The sequence below is a fragment of the Schistocerca americana genome, chromosome X (assembly GCF_021461395.2).
Source record: "Schistocerca americana isolate TAMUIC-IGC-003095 chromosome X, iqSchAmer2.1, whole genome shotgun sequence".
Taxonomy (NCBI): domain Eukaryota; kingdom Metazoa; phylum Arthropoda; class Insecta; order Orthoptera; family Acrididae; genus Schistocerca; species Schistocerca americana.
In genome coordinates this window covers 543,472,703-543,494,852 of record NC_060130.1, presented here as the reverse complement: position 1 = coordinate 543,494,852, position 22,150 = coordinate 543,472,703, and the positions used below count along the sequence as shown (strand labels likewise).

The window sequence follows — 22,150 nt, the reverse complement described above, 5'->3', positions numbered from 1 at the left end:
CTGTGTTGTAATCATGCTTTCCCAGACGATTTGCTTTTTGGTAGCTAAAGCGCTAACTCGTTTTGGGGTGTAAAATTTAATTCTCATTTGTAGGACACTAAATTTATCAACGTTACAGTACACGTAACCGAGAACTTTGCTTGTGTAAGGTCTCTGAAATAGGTATGAACTACATATTCAAGCATAACTGATTCGAGAAAATTAACAAGGCAATGAGATCTCTTACAAGCAGTCTATACAAGTCATATGCAGGGAGACAGAAAGAGAGAAAGTCGTGGAAGGCTACAGTAAAGCAGTATGGCAATAAGATGATGGACTGCAGACGTGTCATTGGTGTGTGTGATGGTTGTGACCTGTGGATAGGTGCTGCACGCAGGATTGAACATCTGCAAAGGAGAGCTCGTGAGTACTGACCTCTCCGCGGCGGGCTACCTCCATCACACGTGCGCTGCAATCCCCACTCCGGTTTGCCCACTTCCCAGAGATTCCTTCTTCTCATCTTCTGCCGAATTTTAAAACAGCGTCACAGTCTGTTCCGTCTAAGAAGTGCCAATGTCTACATACTGTATTCGCAGGTAAAAATGAAGCACCTTCGTTTTTACATTATTGTATAGACACCGTCAAATATAGCTCCTCTATCGCGGATTTAAACATTATACTTCGATGAGTCGCCGATTGAAAATAGCCCAACGAGAGAGCACTATTGCCAAAGTATTTGGGTAAATATTCGGTAGGAGTAGAATTTAAACATCCGTTTGGACATCTAGATTTACGTTCTTCGCAGATTCCCGAAATCACTTCAGTCGAATTTTAGGACTTTCCTCCGCACTGTGTGTAAACGACGTCTTGTCGCACCAAACAGAGTTTGTGCTATGCCGCTACTAACTTAAGCGTCGACGGGGCGTAATCCATAGCTTTTCTTCCAGGTCATTTTTCTCACATTAGCTACACTGGTTTTGATTAGGATGCAATACCTCAGACCCAAGACCAAAAATGGTTCAAATCGCTCTACGAACTATGGGACTTAACATCTGAGGTCATCAGTCCCCTAGACTTAGAACTACTTAAACCTAACTAACCTAAGGACATCACACACACCCATGCCCGAGGCAGGATTCGACCCTGCGACCGTAGCAACGGCGTGGTTCCGAACTGAAGCGCCTAGAACCGCTCGGCCACAGCTGCCAGCGACCCAAGACCAACTGATACAGTATGAATCGTTTAACATAGGTTAAACTATAGTAAGGTGAACCAAACCCCGCCGGACCGTGGGTCTAGTGTACCAACTGGTGTGTGTTCTTAGGTTGTTTACCACAGCCACCTTGATATATGCCGATTGTGTTCCTCTTCTCCAGGTCAGAAACACAGCACTCTAACAATTAAAATACGAAAACATGTGATGTGTCGACAGAAGTGCCGACACAGTGTGATTTGAGGGGACCGCAATGCACGCTATAAACACACGAAGGATGGCGTGAGGTCTGAAACAGGATACGTAATGAATGCTATAAAGAAAAGTACGTAGCTTTTGGAATACTTAACTTTAATCCATCCTTGTTGTATACATCGTTCTTGATGAGACATGCTTTATACGATAAGTATCAATTGCTATGTAAGGCTAATGGCGCCTTGCTAGGTCGTAGCCATGGACTTAGCTGAAGGTTATTCTAACTATCTGCTCGGCAAAGGAGCGAGGCTTCGTCAGTGTAGTCGCTAGCAAAGTCGTCCGTACAACTGGGGCGAGTGCTAGTCCGTATCTCGAGACCTGCCTTGTGGTGGCGCTCGGTCTGCGATCACACAGTGGCGACACGCGGGTCCGACATGTACTAATGGACCGCGGCCGATTTAAAGCTACCACCTAGCAAGTGTGGTGTCTGGCGGTGACACCACAACATGTACAGTAAAATCTTCCATATTTACAGAAATATCACTTCATGATTTTTCACTCCAATCTTAGGTTCAAATAACGATGTAGCAACGAGCATACTACCGCCAAAATTCGGTGAAAAGCTAGTTCCACAACGGTATGCAGACACCACAGAAGCGGATTTCAAAATTAAAATGGCAAAATCAAAATATTTAGTTGTTTATTACTGCTCAAACATAGGTAGAGGTGTAGATACTAGATTGATTCAAACCACATTTACGCTGAGGTGAAAAAAATCACGGGATAGCGAAATGCACACATACAGATGGCGGTAGCACCGCGTACAGAGAGTATAAAAGGGCAGTGCATTGGCAGAGACGTCATTTGTACTCAGGCGATTCATGTGAAAAGGTTTCCGATATGATTACGGCCGCACGGCAGGAATTAACAAGCTTTGAATGCGGAATAGTAGTTGAAGCTAGACGCATGGGACATTCCGCTTCGAAAAACTTTAGGTAGTTCGATATTCAGAAATCCACAGTGTCAAGAGCATGACAAGAATACCAAATTTCAGGCATTACCTCTCGCCACGGACAATCCAGTGGACGTAGAGCTGCGTAGAGTTGTCAGTACTAATAGCCAAGCAACACTGCGTCAAATAACCGCAGAAATCAGTGTGGGATGTACGACGAATGTATCCGTTAGGACAGTGCAGCGAAATATGGCGTTAATGGGCTACGGCAACAGACGACAGACGCGAGTCCCTAAGCTAAAGCACGACATCGCCTGCAGCGCTTCTACTTGGCTCGAGACCATTTCGGTTGTACACTAGACGACTGGATAACCGTGGCCTGGTCAGATGAGTCCCGATTTCAGTTGGTAAGAGCTGATGGTAGGGTTCGAGGGTGGCGCAGACCCTACGAAGCCTTGGACCCAAGTTATCAAGAAGGCACTGTGTAAGCTTGTAATAGCTCAAGAACATTTTGGATAACTGGAGCGAATGGTTGGACCCATAGATCGCTCCACATTAATCCCATTGTACATTTATGGGACATAATCGGGAGGTCACATCTTGGAGAAAATCCTGCTCCGGCAACACTTTCGCAATCATGGACGGCTACAGAGGCAGTATGGCCGAATATTTCTAGGAGGTATCCCATGACTTTTGTCACCGCATTGTATAACTAAACTAGTTCATAAGCAGGTATGACAGATTTTGAATGTATTATTAAAAAAGCGATTCCAGTTATGAAATTGCGATATAATGCACTTCCGAATTCCTTAGACGTCTAGTAAAAATTGATTTTGCAGAATCATCAGATTTCATTGTACAGTTGATATGCGATGTGATAATTATAACAGGTACGAAAAAATTACGAATGAAAATGAAATTGAAATTAAGCGAACTATCTGCATGATTCAAGGTCGCTCACATTATTGTGGAGACCCGCCTCTCAATTGTTTTGTCCTGTCAAGTTTACTTCAGAAACGTTTGAGTAACTGCAACTGTCCAACTACTGAACGTTGCTCTGAAGTAATACCATCCACTTTTTGATGGTGACGTTGGTGTGACACAGAATATAAGCGAAAATAAATCAATCCTGTTGCTACGCGGCCGCCGTTATGAGTGTCACATCTTGTACTCTGCTCGACGCTTAGGATACTACATGTCAGTGTCCTCCTCCTGTTTGAGTTGGCGGTTAGCACAAAATTCCAAGAGTCAACAAGAATTCACAATAAGCTATATGTGGTCACGTCCAGACCAGTCTCCAAGCATCGCAGAACATACTGTAGGCCTTTACTAACTACTCTGTTACCGTAATTCAAATTTTATCCACGTCGTTATTATTATTAGCCCGTACATTTTAATGTTGTGATTAGATAACGCACTGCTATAATGTTTATTCCCAGGTTGAGTTTGTGGCGATAGTGACTGCCATCGTGAGCTATTTTCGTCTCATTGAGTTTCTGATCGTGAACAGTCAATGTATGACAGAAACTTCCTTACTGTGGTGCATGCTGCCCCAAACCAAATGACCACCATGAGTTGTAAAAGTCATTTGAGAAAACGAAAGTCTCAATAGGGATCCCTCCCCTCTCGGCAACCTTTCGCTGGGTATACACAAGGTCTTTATTGTAATTATTTACGTACAGGTGAACCAGAAATAGTCCAGAAAAAATTTTCTGTCACTACTTGCACATCGTAAACATACAAAAATAGCGATTTCTCTTAATTTTAATTTCTTGTCTGAACATAGTAAGAGCTCCATCTACATATTTTATTTGGTAAATGTCTTCGACTTATTTCTTTGATGCCATAAGAAAGCCTAACTACCGATCTTGAGAAAACTGCGGTGAGTAACTGTGGGATAGTAGTGGTTGTTTATTTTCTACTCGTGTGGGATGCGGCTGCTTATAAGCAGATCTCGAGGTCACTGTACGTTTTATGTGTGAAAATAAAGCAAAAAGCCGTAAACAAGTATGATTTGAGAATCGTTAGGCTATTAATGGACACCGTGCGTGGCTAAATTCGGAGCCTGATGTCGGAATAGCTGCTTCATCATAATAGCAGCCTTCGGACATTGTAAGCACTATGCAGTCATTCGCTGCGCGCGGTAACTGATTTTCTCGGTGGATGGCAGGAACAATTTATGGTTTGATTGCGCTGCTGGTCCTGTTACGTGGCTTTGTGCATAGAATTAATGAGGCGCATCGTTTTCGCAACTCTGTTTTCTTCATCTGGTTACTAAGAACCACATACTATCTACACTTGAACGCCGTTTGTCCACAAATGATGGCTGCTACGAAGTCATCCAAGTGCTGTGATGGCGCTATACGTACACATGCGTTTTTAGTGAATAAAAGACATGTTGTTAAAAAAGAAAAATTCATTGTCGGGGGAGGAGAAAGAGAGATGATCAAGTGATAAGATTTCCTCGAACCTTGTAAAACTGTGAGCTACTGTAGACCACACAAGCACCTGCATTTTTTTGCATACATAATTCAGAGAATCTAATAGAATAGAGACAATGTTCAAGGAAGTCTCCTTCATTATGACAGGAACTGTTGCGGAGAAGGAATGATGAGCAATGAAGTTTGTAATTAAGCTGTGGAAATAACTATCAGCGAAAGTTGTGTGTTAGCTGGATATGATAAGGGATGTCTGTTCGGTCATCAGATAGTCTCAGTGAGTCAAGAATTCTCTACAAAGCCTTCTTTATTGTTTGTACTCTACATATGGCACCACTGTTCCATAATATACTCTTACAATACTTTGTCGTGCGGCTGTTTGAGAAGGAACAGTATGTAAAGTGACCATGTCTTTAGGAAACTAATATGTGGGTGCTCGTAGATCAGAATATGTAACCCACGTTCATCCTTAGTTCCATCCTTTCGCCCGCCCCTCCCTCTCTATTTTAACAAACTGAGTGAATGTGAGTTACGTGTGTAATCGTTGGTCGAAGGGAATGCAAGTGATGGTTCTTTTCCGTATTGGAATCACACAACGATACCAAGCATGTTGAAACTAAATAAAATATTGACTGTGTCGTCTGTGCACCTTTTAATAGTATAAATTTTTGTTCGCCGACATGACTTTTTTAACAAATCCAGTATCTTTTTTGTCCAGTTCATCTACATCCATGACTATTCTCCGCATGTCCACTGTTCATTACACTGTTGATTATACTGGAAACCAGTATTATTCTCTCCCTTTACTATTTCATTCAAAACCGGATCGAGCAAACAATTTGTCGAAGTTTCTATCTAATTTAAATAAATTGTGCTCTTTTGAGGGAATTGTTATTGAGTCACAAAATTAGTGATACTAAGTCCTCCCTCTGACATGGATGCACGCCATGGATGTCAATACCATTTCCTTCCTATTCTGTAGCTGAAGAAGTCTGTCTTAGGTTTCTTTGAATTTTGATTTTCAGATCACTGCAATGTGAACCATTTCATGAGTAACACCTTGATATAAGGTAGCGTTGCAGAGCGTAGGACAGTTTTCCGGTATTTATATCGGCACCGATGCAATGGAGCGTTTACAGGAAAAACACTTTAATTCCAACGCGTACTGTGGTATCAAAAGAAATCGAGAGGTGTAATTTGAAACAAACAGCTCGCACTGCTGATCAGAACTACTGTGTTTTCTTGTGCTCGACCTCAGTCCACATCTAGTCGTGTCCAGCTGTTGGGAGCACGCGGTTGGGAAATTTTTTACGATATCAGTCACCAGGCATTCACCACGTGGCTACCAGTTATGCTTGCACATAGAAAGTGTTCCAGCAGTTCTAAAATAGTTACGGACAGAGTATTAAAGAATGAGTTCAAGAAACGGGAAGTGAATATCTAACCTAAAATAATAATGAAACTGAATCATGATGATGTAGAAAAGACATCATCTGTGTCTAATTGGCGATAGTTTCATAAGCCACTTTTACAGCTGGGGTTTTTTTCCTGTGCCTTTCCTGGCTTTCATGGTGGGCCTGATGGAAATATTTTTGATGTGATTTAGAAAAATAGCCGGCCGGTGTGGCCAAGCGGTTCTAGGCGATTCAGTCTGGAACCGCGCGACCGCTACGGTCGCAGGTTCGAATCCTGCCTCGGGCATGGATGTGTATGTTGTCCTTAGGTTAGTTAGGTTTAAGTAGTTCTAAGTTCTAGGGGACTGATGACCTCAGATGTTAAGTCCCATAGTGCTCAGAGCCATTTGAACCATTTTTTAGAAAGAAAACGTAAACTAAATAAAAAATCAGAACAGACACCTATCAGCAAAGCACAATGACTTATTCTGAAGATCTTTCTTATATGTCCAATAACTATAATGTGTATTTGTTTATTTTTTAACTTCATAGTTTTCCTTTTAAATGCTAATTTTCCAGTGTATTTAGCTTTACACTCCTTACTACACAGCAGAAAACGAAAACTTTTTCGATCAATTATTGAGATCAATTACAAAGTGAAATTGATGGCGCACATTGTATCACTAATTTTGTGACTCAGTAACAGATTCCTCAAAAGAGCACAGTTAATTAAATTCGACAGAAACTTAGACAGACTTTTGGCTCGATCCGGTTTTGGATGAAATGGTAAAAGGAGAAAATAGAATTGGTTTACAATATTATTCACAGTGCAAAGAACAGTGGACATTTGAAGAATAGTCATGATTAAAGATGCATCGGACAAAACTGATACTAAATTTGTGAAAAAAAATCATGTCTGCGAACAAACTAGATACTATTAAAACGCTCACAGACGACACAGACTATATTGTCGTTTAGTTTCCACACACTTGGTGTTGTTGTATGATTCCCGTGCAAAAAAGTTCGATCCATTACTTGCGTTACCTGACCAACCACTACACACATAGCTCACATTCGCTCAGCTCATCATAAGTAGTGAGGGAGTGGCGGAAGGATGGAACGAGGGTTGAACGTGGGTTATGTATTCCGAGCTACAAGCATTCGTAACGTTTCTACATCTACATCTATGTGGATCCCTGCAAATCACACTTAAGTACCTGCAGAGAGTTCATAGAACCACCTTCACAATAACTCTCTATTACTCCACTCTCGAAAACCTCGCAGATAAAACGAACACCTATATCTTTCCGTGCGAGCTCTGATTTCCCTTATTTTATTATGATGATTTTTGCTCCCTACGTAGGTCGACGTCAACAAAATATTTTCATATTCGGAGGAGAACACACAAAACAACCTTCGAGCCTATTGAATGCTAAGACTCGAGCGTCAGTAGTTCAGTCTACCGAGAAGCACCTTACTGTTAGATCATCGTGCCTAACAAGTCAATATTGGTATGATCGTAAAATGCATATTGCGAGACTGTAGAGAATTAGAACAGTCGGGCAAAGCGGGCCGCATCGAAAGTTGTAGCCTAGTTGACATTTCAGCCCTTACCAGCTTTCGATCAGGCCACATATGAGGGCCAACCGTAGCTTACGCAAACACAGTTATAAATTTGTTGCGCCATCCCTAACGTATGTTGCACTAGTCACAGAGGAACTAATGCACCTGTCTGACTGGCTAACTCGCGCAGCTTCACTACGGCGAAAGAGTACAATGCTCGTTCGTTCGTAGGCTTCTGCAGCTTTCGTCACCAGGAATAGTCTCAGCGTTTCTTCATCCTATATTTTACGCAATACTCTGTAAATCATCATCCAGTCGTAAGCAGTCCAGTAATTACAGCAACTACACTAACTACCATCCCAGCGAAATAATGAACCGAGAGTATCTCTGCGTGGGGGTTTCCCAGACGCCGTTAACAACATGTGACACTACTACCGTATCACGCCTTTGTCTTCTTTTGTGACGTTCACGTCCTTCCCACAACTGCTCTTATTTTGTTTAACACGAATGTTCAGCGCCGTCTTCAATCCATGTTCTGTACATTTGTCTAGAGAAGTTATTAACCCACTATGGCACAAATGTCAGAACACAAAAGTACTGTCTTTAATATTATTGGGGTTCATGTTACGTCTTGACAATACATTGTTATAAACTACAAAAGAATTAATCTTCGAACTATTACTCGAAGTTTCATAGACCTTCATATGTGACAAGCATGATCTATCATTGCTGTTAAAGGTATACTAATTATGTGGGCAAAACGGCAGAGTGTAAGAAACAGGAGAAAGCTAGCCAGCGCCTGTAACATGCGTTGCGTAAGATAAATGTTACGCGCTGGTTAGCTTAATCCCTTTAGTGGCTGAGTGGATATTTATATTGCTTCCCAGCATGTCGAATGACATGGGTCGCCCCACCAGGTGCTCGCATTAAAATATCAAATATGTTGTTGTTGTTGTTGTTGTTGTTGTCTTCATTCCGAAGACTGGTTTGATGTAGCTCTCCATGCTACTCTATCCCGCGCGAGCACCTTCATATCCGAATAACTACTGCGACTTACATCCTTTTGAATCAGCTTACTGTACTCATCTCCTGGTCCCTCTTTACTATCTCTCCCCCCCCCCCCCCCCACCCCCCCACACACACACTTCCCTCCAGTACTAAATTGGTGAGCCTTTGATGTCTAGAATGTACTGTATCAACAAATCCCTTCTTCTAGTCTGGTTGTGCCAAAAATTTCGCTTCTCCCCAATTGTTTTCAGTACCTCCTTATTAGTTACGCGACCTACCCATCTAATCTTCAGCGTTTTTCTGTAGCACCACATTTCAAAAGTTTATATTAAACATATAGTAGAAAATAAGCTGAAAGATTATCTCAAGAAATCAATCCGTAGCCGCACAAATGTAACCTAAAATGGATCATATAGTGTCAAACTTCAATGTAGCATGGTAAGTAAAACGAGGATCAAAATCTTATGCATGTCATATTTGGAGTAATTAGTTCAGTGTTCATTGTATTGACTTTTTTAGGGGGGAAGTGAGAAATTAGGGGGGAGCTGGTAGTATCGCCACATGTATAGACTTTGGACATGTGTAATGATGGTAACATCGTACATTTTTATGCGTTAATTTAACATGTTGCGCAACCGAGTCAAGTGTGAGCGTCACCATTGAAAGAATTAAGCTCTTTCAGACGACAAATAACAGCAGTATTACGTCCATAGTTTCCAAAGTGGTGCGTGTTGTTATTTCGAAGTACAGGCTTTTAAAATCGATGGCGAGAAACTACATTCGACAGGTGCACCGATTGCTGCAAACATTGATAGCTTAAGTGAAGCGTAGTATAAGAAAAAAGGCAAGATGATTACTGACCAACACGTGCTTTGATAGTCTAAATAATTGAAAATATCGTAACGTCAGCGGCACTTTTGCAAACGAAGGGTCATTACCATCATCCACGACTGAACAGTTAAAGGGCCGCCAAGGAGACGTCATTAGCAGCCGAGAAAAGACGTTCTCTTTGTATTGTTATAATAACTTCAGTTATTGTTTTTCGATTAGCTTGTGACAGCACCTTGCGCGCGACAATGATCGAGCCAAACGTGGCCTTTCTCCGTAATATTGGACTACAAATCTGACTTGAGGCACGACTTCTGACTCATTACTTGCAGCAGCATTCCTGTTTAAGGACCATAAAAGAAAGTTGCGTGCATTGCATAACACGCAGTACGCCGAGAACAAGTCCAAATATTTCGGTAGCAGAAAAATATAGGAGTGCTGTGGCTTTTGGGAAACGGTCGATTTGCGCTGCGTGAAGGCCAGTGAGATGTGGCGCGAGCGCGCGACGCGAAAGTGTGTCGTGGTAATGGCCCCGGGCTGCGCAATGCGTCGGTGCTAGCGCCCGACAAATGCAGTTTGTGTCACAGGCAGGCAGCCCATACTCGTTCCCACCTGCTTCTGCGCCGTCGCGCCTACGCAGCGCTCGTCAACACGTGTTCCGCAACAGGTTCCAGTCAGCGAGGGCTCGGCTTTTCTCTCTCTGTCCCGTACGCCAGCTACACAAAGAACGCGTGGTAGACTCAGATTTTCGGTGTAGATCAGCTGTCTGTTTTGTTTTGATCGAAAAACTGTTTTTGGGTTTAGAGTGGGCACTGAAGAGAAAGATACAAAATTCTAAATGCGTAAATAGTGAATCTTCAGTTGAAAGTAATTTCCTAGAAAAAACACAGTGTACGTTAAATGAAATGTTTCCACGCCGAAGTCTGATTGGCGACTACTCATTTCTACTGGTACTTTCATTGTGTATTGTTCATTCTTGATGTTTGTCGACAGCGTACAGATCCGCTACGCTGCGACCGAGAAAGTTCGAAACAAAGCTTCTTGCTCCAACCAATTTCCCAACCAGCTTTCTACAGACGATTCCGGGCGACCTCTAGTTTTCTAGAGAGAATCTAGAATTTGAAATCGTGCGACTAGACTGCTTGACTCACTTAGATCATGTTCACGCGGGCATCTAGCGAAACGCATTACTTACCAAAAAGAGCGATTTTCGTTTACAGAATTAGTAATAAAGTTCTCTTTCCTTTGACTTCTTTGAAGAAGACTCTAAAAATTACACACCGAGCGAGGTGGCGCAGTGGTTAGACACTGGACTCGCATTCGGAAGGACGACGGTTCAATCCCGCGTCCGGCCATCCTGATTTAGGTTTTCCGTGATTTCCCTAATTCACTCCAGGCAAATGCCGGGATGGTTCCTCTGAAAGGGCACGGCCGACTTCCTTCCCCATCCTTCCCTAACCCGATGAGACCGATGACCACGCTGTCTGGTCTCCTTCCCCAAACCAACCAACCATCTAAAAATTACACCAACACGTGGAAATACTTTCGCCTTATAATGACCAAACCAAGCTATTCAGTGTGTCTCTTATGTAGGAAAACGGTCTTTTAATTCTCACACTACATATATTGTACTATAGACTATTGTTTTTAATTGTAAGAAGCAAAAAAGAGAATGTAAAAATGAGACAGTAGATTCGCTCCCTGGGGTTAATCTGTGATCAAGCAAATTATGAGAAACCTTGAATTGCATTAGATTTTGAGGTTTTGTGGGAACCGTAAATTTAATTTCGGTTTTGATTACATTTGGTTTTTGTGTTGCTGAAGTGCAAACGACAGTTAATATTCATTGCAAGATAAGTGTTCTATGTTGATATAGTTATCCCAAATAAGTCAAATCAATTCAAAGCAAGACTGACACTATCTACCAGCAATTTAAAGCAAGACTGACACTATGTACCAGCAAGACTCGTCCTTGTTGCTCGTTGTCATGCACTCAGTGAGAAGTTACTGCGAATCTCCGGATAATATGTATAAACATCAGGCCTTGATAAGTCATACTGTGTCGACTACTTGGTTTATACATACTGAGTGTTTCACAATTCATGTTGCACACTTCTAGAGGTTGTAGAGGGGACTTAGTAGATGATGTTTTACACAGGAACCCATGTCCAGCAACGTCATCCAACGCCCGTACAGAGCATCAAAGTTACAGGCACCAGAGTCTGTAAATGTCTATATACACACAGGATGATTCCGTGATGACGTTACAAACTTTCAAGGACGATGGAGACGGATAAATGTATCAGTTTGAGGTAAGAGTCCCTGTTTTGGAAACGAACGAGTCGAAAATTACAAGCGAAACTCATTCTGATACCTGTGACAATGGAATACATGTACCGATACTGTTGTTGCTAAGAATGTAGAATTTTCAACTTTCAAAGGTGGTAAAATGGATTAAGACAAGAAGAAATATCTAGTAAACATGGGTTCTAAAATGCATACCTGATAAGCTATGAACACTTGTTCATCTTAACTAGTGTGAAACACATCTCCTTTATTGAACAAGGGCTCGTAGCTCTTAGGTATGCATTTTAGAGCTCATGTTTACTAGACATTTCTTCTTGTTTCGGTTCATACTACCACCTCTGAAAACTGGTTACACTAAAAGCTTAGCAATAACAGTAGCGGTACGTGTACTCCATTGCCAGAGGTCTCAGATAGGTTTTCGCTTATAACTTTCGACTCGTTCGTTTCCGGTACAGGGGCCCTTACGTCAAATTGGTACATTTATCCGTATCCATCATCCTTGCAAGTTTATAATATCAGCACGGAATCACTCTGAGTATAGATACGTTTACAGGCGCTGGCGCCTATAATTTTGACGCTCTGTAGCGTCGTTGGATGACGGTTCCGGGCATGGGTTCTTGCATAAAACTTAATCTGCTGAGTCCCCTCTTACAACCTCTAGGAACATGTAACATGAATTGTGAAACGTCTCCCATACAATGCATAATTTTTTGTGCAATCATTCGTGGCTCTGAGCACTATGCGACTTAACTTCTAAGGTCATCAGTCGCCTAGACCTTAGAACTAATTAAACCTAACTAACCTAAGGACGTCACACACATCCATGCCCGAGGCAGGATTCGAACCTGCGACCGTAGCGGTCGCTCGGCTCCAGACTGTATCGCCCAGAACCGCACGGCCACTCCGGCCGGCGCAATCATTCGTCTCAATAACTACTGACATTGTACTTTCATAGGAATTTACAAAAGCTACGTCACTTGTTGAATTCTCGGGTTATCAGCCGAGTGGTGGCGTCGTCTTGTCGCAACGTTTCGATGAGTTTCGTACCCATCATCTTCGCCAGAAGATAAGCTATGAGCACTTGTTCATCTTCGCTAGTGTGAAACACATCTCCTTTATTCAACAAGGAGATGATGATGGGTACGAAACTCATCGAAACGTTGCGACAAGACGACGCCACCACTCGGTTGATAACCCGAGAAGAATTCATCAGTGGAATACGCCGAGAAAGACTGGAATCGCATATATGCTACGTCACTTTCCGACGAAATATTTAATATGTTACGGAAATCGCCCAGCTGTGTGGCCGAGATGTGATATAAGCCGTTAAGCCGAAACCGATAATCTGTTTTAATGAATCTAAATGTATCAAAGACAGAATTCATTGTACCGAGATCATTAACTCTCAGTACAGAGGTCGTCCTCAATCTGCAGGTAGTGCGATCGATTACTGATGGATGAAAATGTCATCACCAGAATTTGACCAAGAAAGGAAGAATAAGTGGACAGTTCTTTATTACCGAACAGTACGAAAGAAAACGGGATACTTCGCAGACTTTGTCGCAGTGTGATAGAATGCGATGTTCTTGAGCCGCGAATCATTTTAAGATGATAAGGTGGAGGACTAATTGGCATTGCACGAGCAGTCAGGGCTACACGACAACACATTCACATTTTTCCTTCTCTTCAGTCAACAGGCATCCATATAAAACTGTCACATGACTGAAACGCACAAACATTCAACTATGTAGGAAATGTATACACAATAGCAACTACAAGAAGCCAGAGAACAGAAATGATGAACTTTCCACACTTGCAAGCATTTTACCAAGGCGCTCAGTTAGACGAGTGGGAAAATCCGCTTGAACTCCACACAACTAATTGCAAACATGTACCTCTTCGTCAAGAGTCGAGGAAATGTCAGCCCGCTATATTAACGTCAGTCACTGTCTAATGTCGGCGACTAGCTTCACAAATTTAATATCCTGCACTAACACCATAGCGAAAATTGTCTCATTATCTAAAAATAATGTTTTTGTTTCAGATTTGCAAAAATGGCGCAACTGGTGCGAGTGGTTGTGGATGGGTACTATGACCTAATGGAGAACAAGAGCGGTAAGTACGGCAGACAAAAAGTAATTTATATCCGTAGATTCACTCGCGAAATTTGAATAACATTGCGAAGCGACACGAAATGAATCGATAACATAACATCAGATGTAGCGAAGGCAACTGGATGCCTTCTCTTTATTGCCAAAAGATTCGGTAACCTTGCTGTATCTGTAAAGCACGCGATGTACAAGGCCTTTGCTTACTTATGCTAAGCACTATTAGAGTGTTTGATGTTCACAAAAAGTCATCACGAAGGATAAAATTGCTTTAGCTGCAAAGCATCATTCTCTGTCCGATTAATCGCCATGGCAGTGTTACTCCAATGCTCGGAAACTTTAATGTGGTCATATTCAGATGTAAGATGGGATCCTTCTCACAGAGTGCTGTTGCACGTAAGAGAACTACTGTTCGGGAGAGAGAGATAGATTGTAAAGCAGATCTTCTCCTGAAATGAGATACCCTATAAGGACCACAAGAACAAAACAAGATGGTCTACTGTGCTCAGTGAAGCATGTCGGTCAATTTTTTCATAACTAGATTCACAAATGGAAGAAGAAAGCTAACGCAACACCAATATAATTTTACGTACCTTACAAGCTTTGTGGATTTTATCTATTCGAGTAAATTCAATCTTTGAATCAGATAAATAAGGGTTATACATAATGCAGTCCTCAACTTTAGCTTCATGTAAGGCAGCTTCGTAAATAAAAAAAATATTACTACCAGTATTAACGACAACACGCTGTGTGTTTAATTTGTCATTGACTTGTAACACTCACAATCTTAACTTAAAATCCAATATGGATGTCACCAAATCAAAATAAAATAAAATTTATGTTGAGTAATATAAATACTATGTAGCTTTAAGAAAACAAACTACTTCATGAACATAACAAAAATATCATTGTTTCTTTTTGCAGACCCTCGTGTCAAGGATTGGTTTCTTATGTCTAGCCCTTTTCCTACGCTCTTCATTTGTTTAGCTTATGCGTATTTGGTAAAGAGGCTAGGACCGAGACTCATGGAGAATCGAAAACCTTTCGAGCTCAGAGGAGTTCTCATAATCTATAACCTATTCCAAGTCATATTCAGCGCCTGGCTTTTTAAGGAGGTGAGTACTACGTAACTTAACAAACATCACAAAAAACGGTGGTTGAATTTATGTACATAATGGTTTCAATCTTGCCTTAAGGTATTATAAACAATATCATTGACAGCAGATATAGCATTTAGATGCATGTTATCTGAACTCCATTCATATAAAAATAAGACGATGCAGTAATTATCATGATTCCATTCAATCTTTAATGCCAGAAAGATGTAACTCCCAAACATAAGTGACATATCTGCAATCCACGCTATCTATAAAATTGTACGAAATGATTACTGTAATCACTGACATCACGATGCACAATCCGTAAAAACAAGGAGAAAATAATTTTTAATACATATCCAGTTTTGGCTAACTATGTAGCTGTCCGTTAGCAGTGTCGTATGCCGAAATCAAGTTCACATTATCAACACGAGTTATTTGTATTTCAGGCACTAGAAGGCGGGTGGCTCAGAGATTACAGCTTCAGATGCCAACCAGTCGACTACTCCAACTCACCGAAGGCCCTCAGGGTAAGCATATTTTACCAGTCTTTCAAATGCCAGTGTATTCACAAGGTTTTATTTAATAGGCTTACAAACGAATCTATTTCCATTGAAAGGATATTCTTGCTTTAATATCTCGAGAGATAAAAAATTATGTGCAATCATCATACACCGAAATTATTGTTCATTTCCGTACTGCGATTTGTCGATAACATCTTTACATATCGTAAAAAGGTAATGAATCTCAGGATTTTACAACACGAGAGAATAAATACAATAACTTTTCTAAAGTGTCACGGTAGTCATTAAATCACTGAAAGAATCAAGTAACTCTGGATAGTAAACATAACGGTTGTATAGTCGCATAATTCTAGGTGGCCCATGACCGTAGCCTTGACTTTTCCCACGAGGGCAGATGCAATCTTGTTATCTAGCGCGATACGTGCAGAGATAGCTGTGCATGGTATTCACACCAAGCACTGTTCCCAGCGAACTTCACAAAAAGAAGAAATTCTATCGAATGTGGAGGTTTATATCTCCTGACTTTTCAAACCCAGATATAACAGCATTGTCGGACAGTTGCCATGTCACATGTGTTCCTTGTTAAACGGTAGGTGTCTGAAAACGTTTAGTGCTGCATTGTAGCATATTTAGTAATTAAGAGAAATTAAGTCTACGGTAGGAATTTAAGGAACTGGGACCTGGATAAACTGAAAGAACCAGAGGTTGCAGAGAGTTTCAGAGAGAGCATTAGCGAACGATTGACAATAACAGGGAAAAGGAATACATTATAAGAAGAATGGGTAGCTTTGAGAGATGGAATAGTGAAGGCAGTAGAGGATCAAGTAGGTAAAAAGACGAGGGCTAGTAAAAATCCTTGGGTAACATAAGAAATATTGAATTTAACTGATGAAAGGATAAAACATAAAAAATGCAGTAAATGAAGCAGGCGAAAAGGAATGCAAACGTCACAAGAACGAGATCGACAGGAAGCGCAAAACGGCTAAGAGGGAATGGCTGGACGACAAATGTAAGGATGTAGGAACTGCCACCTACAGAAAAATTAGAGGGACCTTTTGGAGGAAAGAGAACCATCTGTATGAATATCAAGAACTCAGACGGTAAACCAGTCCTAAGCAACGAAGGAAAAGCCGAAAGGTGGAAGGAGTATATAGAGGGTCCATGCAAAGGCGATGTTCCTGAGGGAAATATTATGGAAATGGAAGAGGACGTAAATGAAGATGAGATGTGAAATATGATACTGCGTGAAGAATTTGACAGAGCACTGAAAGACCTAAGTAGAAACAAGGCTCGGGGAGTAGACGACATTCCGTTAGAACCACTGATAGTCTTGGGAGAGCCAGCCATAATTAAACTCTTCCATCTGGTGGGCAAGATGTATGAGACAGGTGAAATACCCTCAGAATTCAAAAAGGATGTAATAATTCCAATTCCGAAGAAAACAGGGCCCGATAGGTGTGAAAATTACAGAACTATCAGTTTAATAAGTCACGGTTGCAAAATACTAACACACATTCTTTACAGACGACTGGAAAAACTGGCAGAAGCCGACCTCGGGGAAGATCAGTTTGGATTCCACAGAAATGTAGGAACAAGCGAGGCAGTACTGACCCTACGACTTATCTTAGAAGTTGATAGCATTTATAGATTTAGAGAAAGCTTTTGACAATGTTGACTGGAAAACTCTTTCAAATTTTAAGGTGGCAGGAGTAAAATACCGGGGACGAAAGGCTATATATAATTTGTACAGAAACCAGAAGGCAGTTATAAGAGTCGAGGGCATGAAAAGGTTGCAGTGGTTGAGAAGGGAGTGAGACAGGGTTGTAGTCTATCCCCGATGTTCAATTTGTACATTGAACGAGCAGTAAAGGAAACCAAATAAAAATCTGGAGTAGGAATTAAAATCTAGAGACAAGAAATAAATACCTTGAGGTTTGCCTAAGACATCGTAATTCTGTCGGAGACAGCAAAGGACTTGGGAGAACGAGATGAAAGGAATGGACAGTGTCTTGAAAGGAGGCTATTAGATGAACATCAATAAAAGCAAAACGAGGATAATAGAATGTAGTCGAATTAAATCAGGTGATGCTGAGGGAATTAGATTAGGAACTGAGGCACTTAAAGTAGTATACGAATTTTGCTTTTTGGGCAGGAAAATAACTAAGGATGGTCGAAGTAGAGAGGATATAATATGTAGACTGGCGATGGCAAGGAAAGCGTTGCTGTAGAAGAGAATCTTGTTAACATTGAGTATAGATTTAAATTTCAAGAAGTCTTTTCTGATAGTATTTGTGCGGACGATAAATAGTTTAAACACGAAGAGAATAGAAGCTTTTGAAATGTGGTGCTACAGAAGAATGCTGAATATTAGATGGTTAGATCACGTAGCTAATGAGATGATACTGAACATAATTGGAGTGAAGAGGAATTTGTGGCACAACTTGACTAGAAGAATGGATCGGTTGGTGGGACACATTCTGAGGCATCAAGGTATCACCACTTTAGTACTGGAGGGAAACCTGGAGGGTAAAAATCGTAGAGGGAGACCAAGAGATGGAAAACCTAAACACATGCAGAAGGATGTAGGATGCAGTAGTTACTCGGAGATGAAGAGACTTGCATAGGACAGAGTAGCATGGAGAGCTGCATCAATCCAGTCTTTGGACTGAAGATCACAACAACAGCAAGTCTAAATATCTGGTAATCTAAGTTTTTCAATGCCCAGTAGCGACACCATGCACTAGACACCATAGTTTATACTTCAGTGATACTGGAAAGAAAATGTTCGAATCAGGGTTTTGTATCGGTCAATAATCATTATATGTCCTGACATTTTTCCATATAAAATGATATTGTGACCAGAATAAATTCAAGGAAACATCATCAAAGTTTTTTGTCCACATAATTTAATGTTAAAAAAGTTTCCCAGGCGTCAATTATGATCTCGGATAGTGACCTCATTTTAGCCCGATATTTAAATGCGAGAAGCAGAAAGACAGAAATATTGTGTGGTTGATAAAGCATTATACAAACATCAGGACCCCGAGCTTTGAGTCTATGAAGCCTTTGGACAAATTTGGAGTTCTCAGACTGTTCCTTACTTAGATAAACGAGCACAGCATAAAAAGGGAGATGAAGTATCCTTGTGCAAAATACTTGCAGAATTTATTTTCTTCAATTCCAGGTGCAGTAACAATAGAAAAATCATGTTAAATAATCGTTGATTCATATTACTTTAATGACAGCAAAAACGTATTGCTAAATATCCCTCCAAGATATTTACAGTTATTACAGTTCATGCACACGTTTAACAAATTAACGCAGTTGTAAAAGAAAATTGTGTGTTTCCTTTTATCGTCTCGCCTCAAGATCAATTTCTAATTGCAGGTAGCTCGTGGGTGTTGGTGGTACTACTTCTCCAAGTTCACAGAATTCTTTGACACTGTGAGTACACTTTGATTATTCAGACTAGTGTCTTGCAACTGTACCTATATTTACTTGTAATTGTATCCTATTGTTTACAAACTTCAGATTCTTCGTACGGGCTCATGGTACACATCTGTTTATCGTAGATAAATTTTCCATTCAGAGAGATGCTCATTCAGATGATGTATTTCAGATCTTCTTCGTGCTGAGGAAGAAGAACGAGCAGATTTCGACGCTGCACGTGGTACATCACGGTGTGATGCCCATGAGTGTCTGGTTCGGTGTCAAATTCACCCCTGGTGAGAATTTATTTTTCTTTTTAAAGTTATTAATATGAAAAAATTTTCAAGGAAAAATTTTATGCCTATTACACTTAAACGTAAGTCTTGATTTCAATTAAAGGGAACATACCATGCCGCTTTAAATATTAGCACAGAAAATGACGTTGAGATTTCCCAATAATCTGTGATGAACAATGTAAAGTTTACTGTCAGAGATGAAAGTAACGCGAGCATGGGTCTGAGGAATGGAATCTTGCAAGCGCATTTGTTTTCTTTTCCCAGTCGTCTGAACTTTATATAGCATGTACGTGTTGTAACGGTTTACTCGAAATGCGTCACTATACACTGTGAAAATGGTTAGTCACAAGAGCACAATTAGTAATAGAAACATCACATCTAAAGTATAAAATGAATGAGGGCAAACTAAACCTATAAATAAGACACTCAGTGTCCGTAAGATACACAAATGAATTTCATTACTCATTCTTTCTCTTACACACAACAGCCAAGCGATGTTGTCACAATAAAACCATTGACTCGCAAGTCGCCGATATGGTGTTACCTACAAAAGGATTTGCAATACGGTGGCCGAACTCCCCCGAATGGGGCCTCCTGGCAAACAATGCCATACGATCTTTTTTTTTATCATTTGGGTACACACTGTTCAGCCAATTGGAACTAAGGTTTCCTTGCATCATACAGGTGAATCTCTAAACGGTATCTCTGACGCCACGGCGGACAGGGGAAGCGGAAAAATATCTTAAATGTGCAACAAAGCAAAATTATTCAAGATTGCTGCAGGAACGAACCATCCACGAAACTGTGGTCAGTGCCACCGCTTAAAAATATCAGTACCTAAGATCAACGTCTATACTCTGCATACCACTGTGAAATGTTTGGCAGCTGGTACTTTTCATAGTACTACATATTAGGGTTTCCTGACGTTCCAATCACGTATGATGTGGAGAAAGAATGATCGCTCTCATATATGCCTCTGTGAGCTCTGTGCTTAGTCTAACCTTGTCTTCGCAGTGAAGCTGAGTAAGTAGGCTTTGGCTGGATAGGTACTGTCTATCTTTAGCGCGTGCCAGTTCAGATTTTTCGGCTTTTCCATGACGCTCTACCTGCGAAAATTCGTACTGCCCGTCTTCGTATGACTTAAATATCCTACCTGGCATTGATCCCACACATTACAGCTGTGCTACAGGACAGGTAGCAGGAATGTTCTTTAAACCTTATAAACAGTTTGCATCTTCCCAGTATCTAACCAGTGACCCGAAGTTTGTCAAAATGGCTCTGAGCACTATGGGACTTAACATCTTAGGTCATCAGTCCCCTAGAACTTAGAAATACTTAAACCTAACTAACCTAAGGACATCACACACATCCATGCCAGAGGCAGGATTCGAACCTGCGATCGTAGCATTCCCGCGGTTTCGGACTGCAGCGCCTAGAACCGCACGACCACCACGGCCGGCCGAAGTTTGTCATCTGCTCAACCTAGACTGACCGAGTGTCATCATATCATTTCATACCCCCACTACCAGGTATTTGTATGAGTTGACTGATTCCAAATGAAACTCGTTGATACTATACCCATAGGATAATAAGTTTCGTGTTTTGTGAAGTGCACAGTTTTCAATTTCTGAAAATTTAAAGCAAGTTACAAAGCTTTCCACAATTTCAAAATCTTAACAAGATCTAATTGAATATTTATGAAGCTTTTATCAGATAGTACATCATCATATATATCTGCAACATCTGCAAATAGTCTGAGGCTACCAACAACATCGTCTCTCAGATCGTTAACATACGACTTGAACGGCAAGGGTCCCAGTACTGCTCTGCCTACGTTTATTTCATGTTAGTGTGCTAGAGACGAATCAGATACCAAAGATACAAGTCTGCCTGTCTCTCTCTCTCTCTCTCTCTCTCTCTCTCTCTCTCTCTCTCTCTCTCTCTCTCTAAGCGCATAAATAAGATTGAAAAGTTGCTGAGCTATGGGACCACACCACACACACACACACACACACACACACACACACACACACACACACAAGCGAGCTTCATGACAGAATATTAATAACCAAGTTATGTTGTGTTGCAGGTGGCCACAGCACATTTTTCGGACTCCTCAACACGTTTGTGCATATCGTCATGTACACGTACTACCTGCTGGCTGCCTTAGGACCGCGATTCCAGCGTTACCTCTGGTGGAAGAAATACCTCACCGTCCTACAGATGGTAAGTAATAATCGTAAAGGACAGGCATACATTTATGTTGCACGCCTAACCTTAATAGTCACTGAAGAGAGTGAAAGACATTAGGTACGATGCCGTATTTGTGTGTCGCAACGCAGTTGTAATACAAGCTTGTCCAAAATATTGTGCAGGAGTTACTATTGTCGAATCATTTCCCATGTCCATCATTCATAAAAGAGTGTTACATGAATGTGGCATAAACGAACAGATGTAAATGTTGCTAATCCCTTAGTCAGCAGAAATGGAATAATCAGAGTAAAATGTTACGTAATTTGTTTCCCTAAAGTAACAGAGGGTTAGGCGACATTTATATGCATTAATACGCAAATTTCCACTACTTATTAGTCAGTGCTTTGGTGTAAGAGAAAGGAAAATAAGTCTATGAATTTTAACAGTTTTTTCCTTTCATAGCATGCAAAGATCGAAAAACACAGTATCTCACACAGACAAGACACTCGTTTTAGTATCTTTTTCGTTTCAAACCGTTACCTTCTTAACAGTCTTTCTCCTCCTATTAGAGAGCAGGTCTCAAAAATCGTAGCTTTTCGCGGTCGATGTCAAATTAACAACAAAAT

The 22,150-nt window shown here is 41.0% G+C and overlaps 1 protein-coding gene across 1 annotated transcript in view; it reads left to right on the top strand.

The window, feature by feature from the left end:
• The window catches only part of LOC124555058 (elongation of very long chain fatty acids protein AAEL008004-like), an 81,697-nt gene that overhangs the window by 49,799 nt on the left and 9,748 nt on the right, over positions 1-22,150 (top strand). The window contains exons 2-7 of the mRNA XM_047128833.1: positions 13,922-13,992; positions 14,910-15,100; positions 15,532-15,612; positions 18,994-19,050; positions 19,226-19,331; positions 21,421-21,557. Coding sequence (XP_046984789.1) covers positions 13,932-13,992; positions 14,910-15,100; positions 15,532-15,612; positions 18,994-19,050; positions 19,226-19,331; positions 21,421-21,557 — 633 coding nt within the window. The 5' untranslated portion in view covers positions 13,922-13,931. The remainder of the gene's footprint in view (positions 1-13,921; positions 13,993-14,909; positions 15,101-15,531; positions 15,613-18,993; positions 19,051-19,225; positions 19,332-21,420; positions 21,558-22,150) is intronic.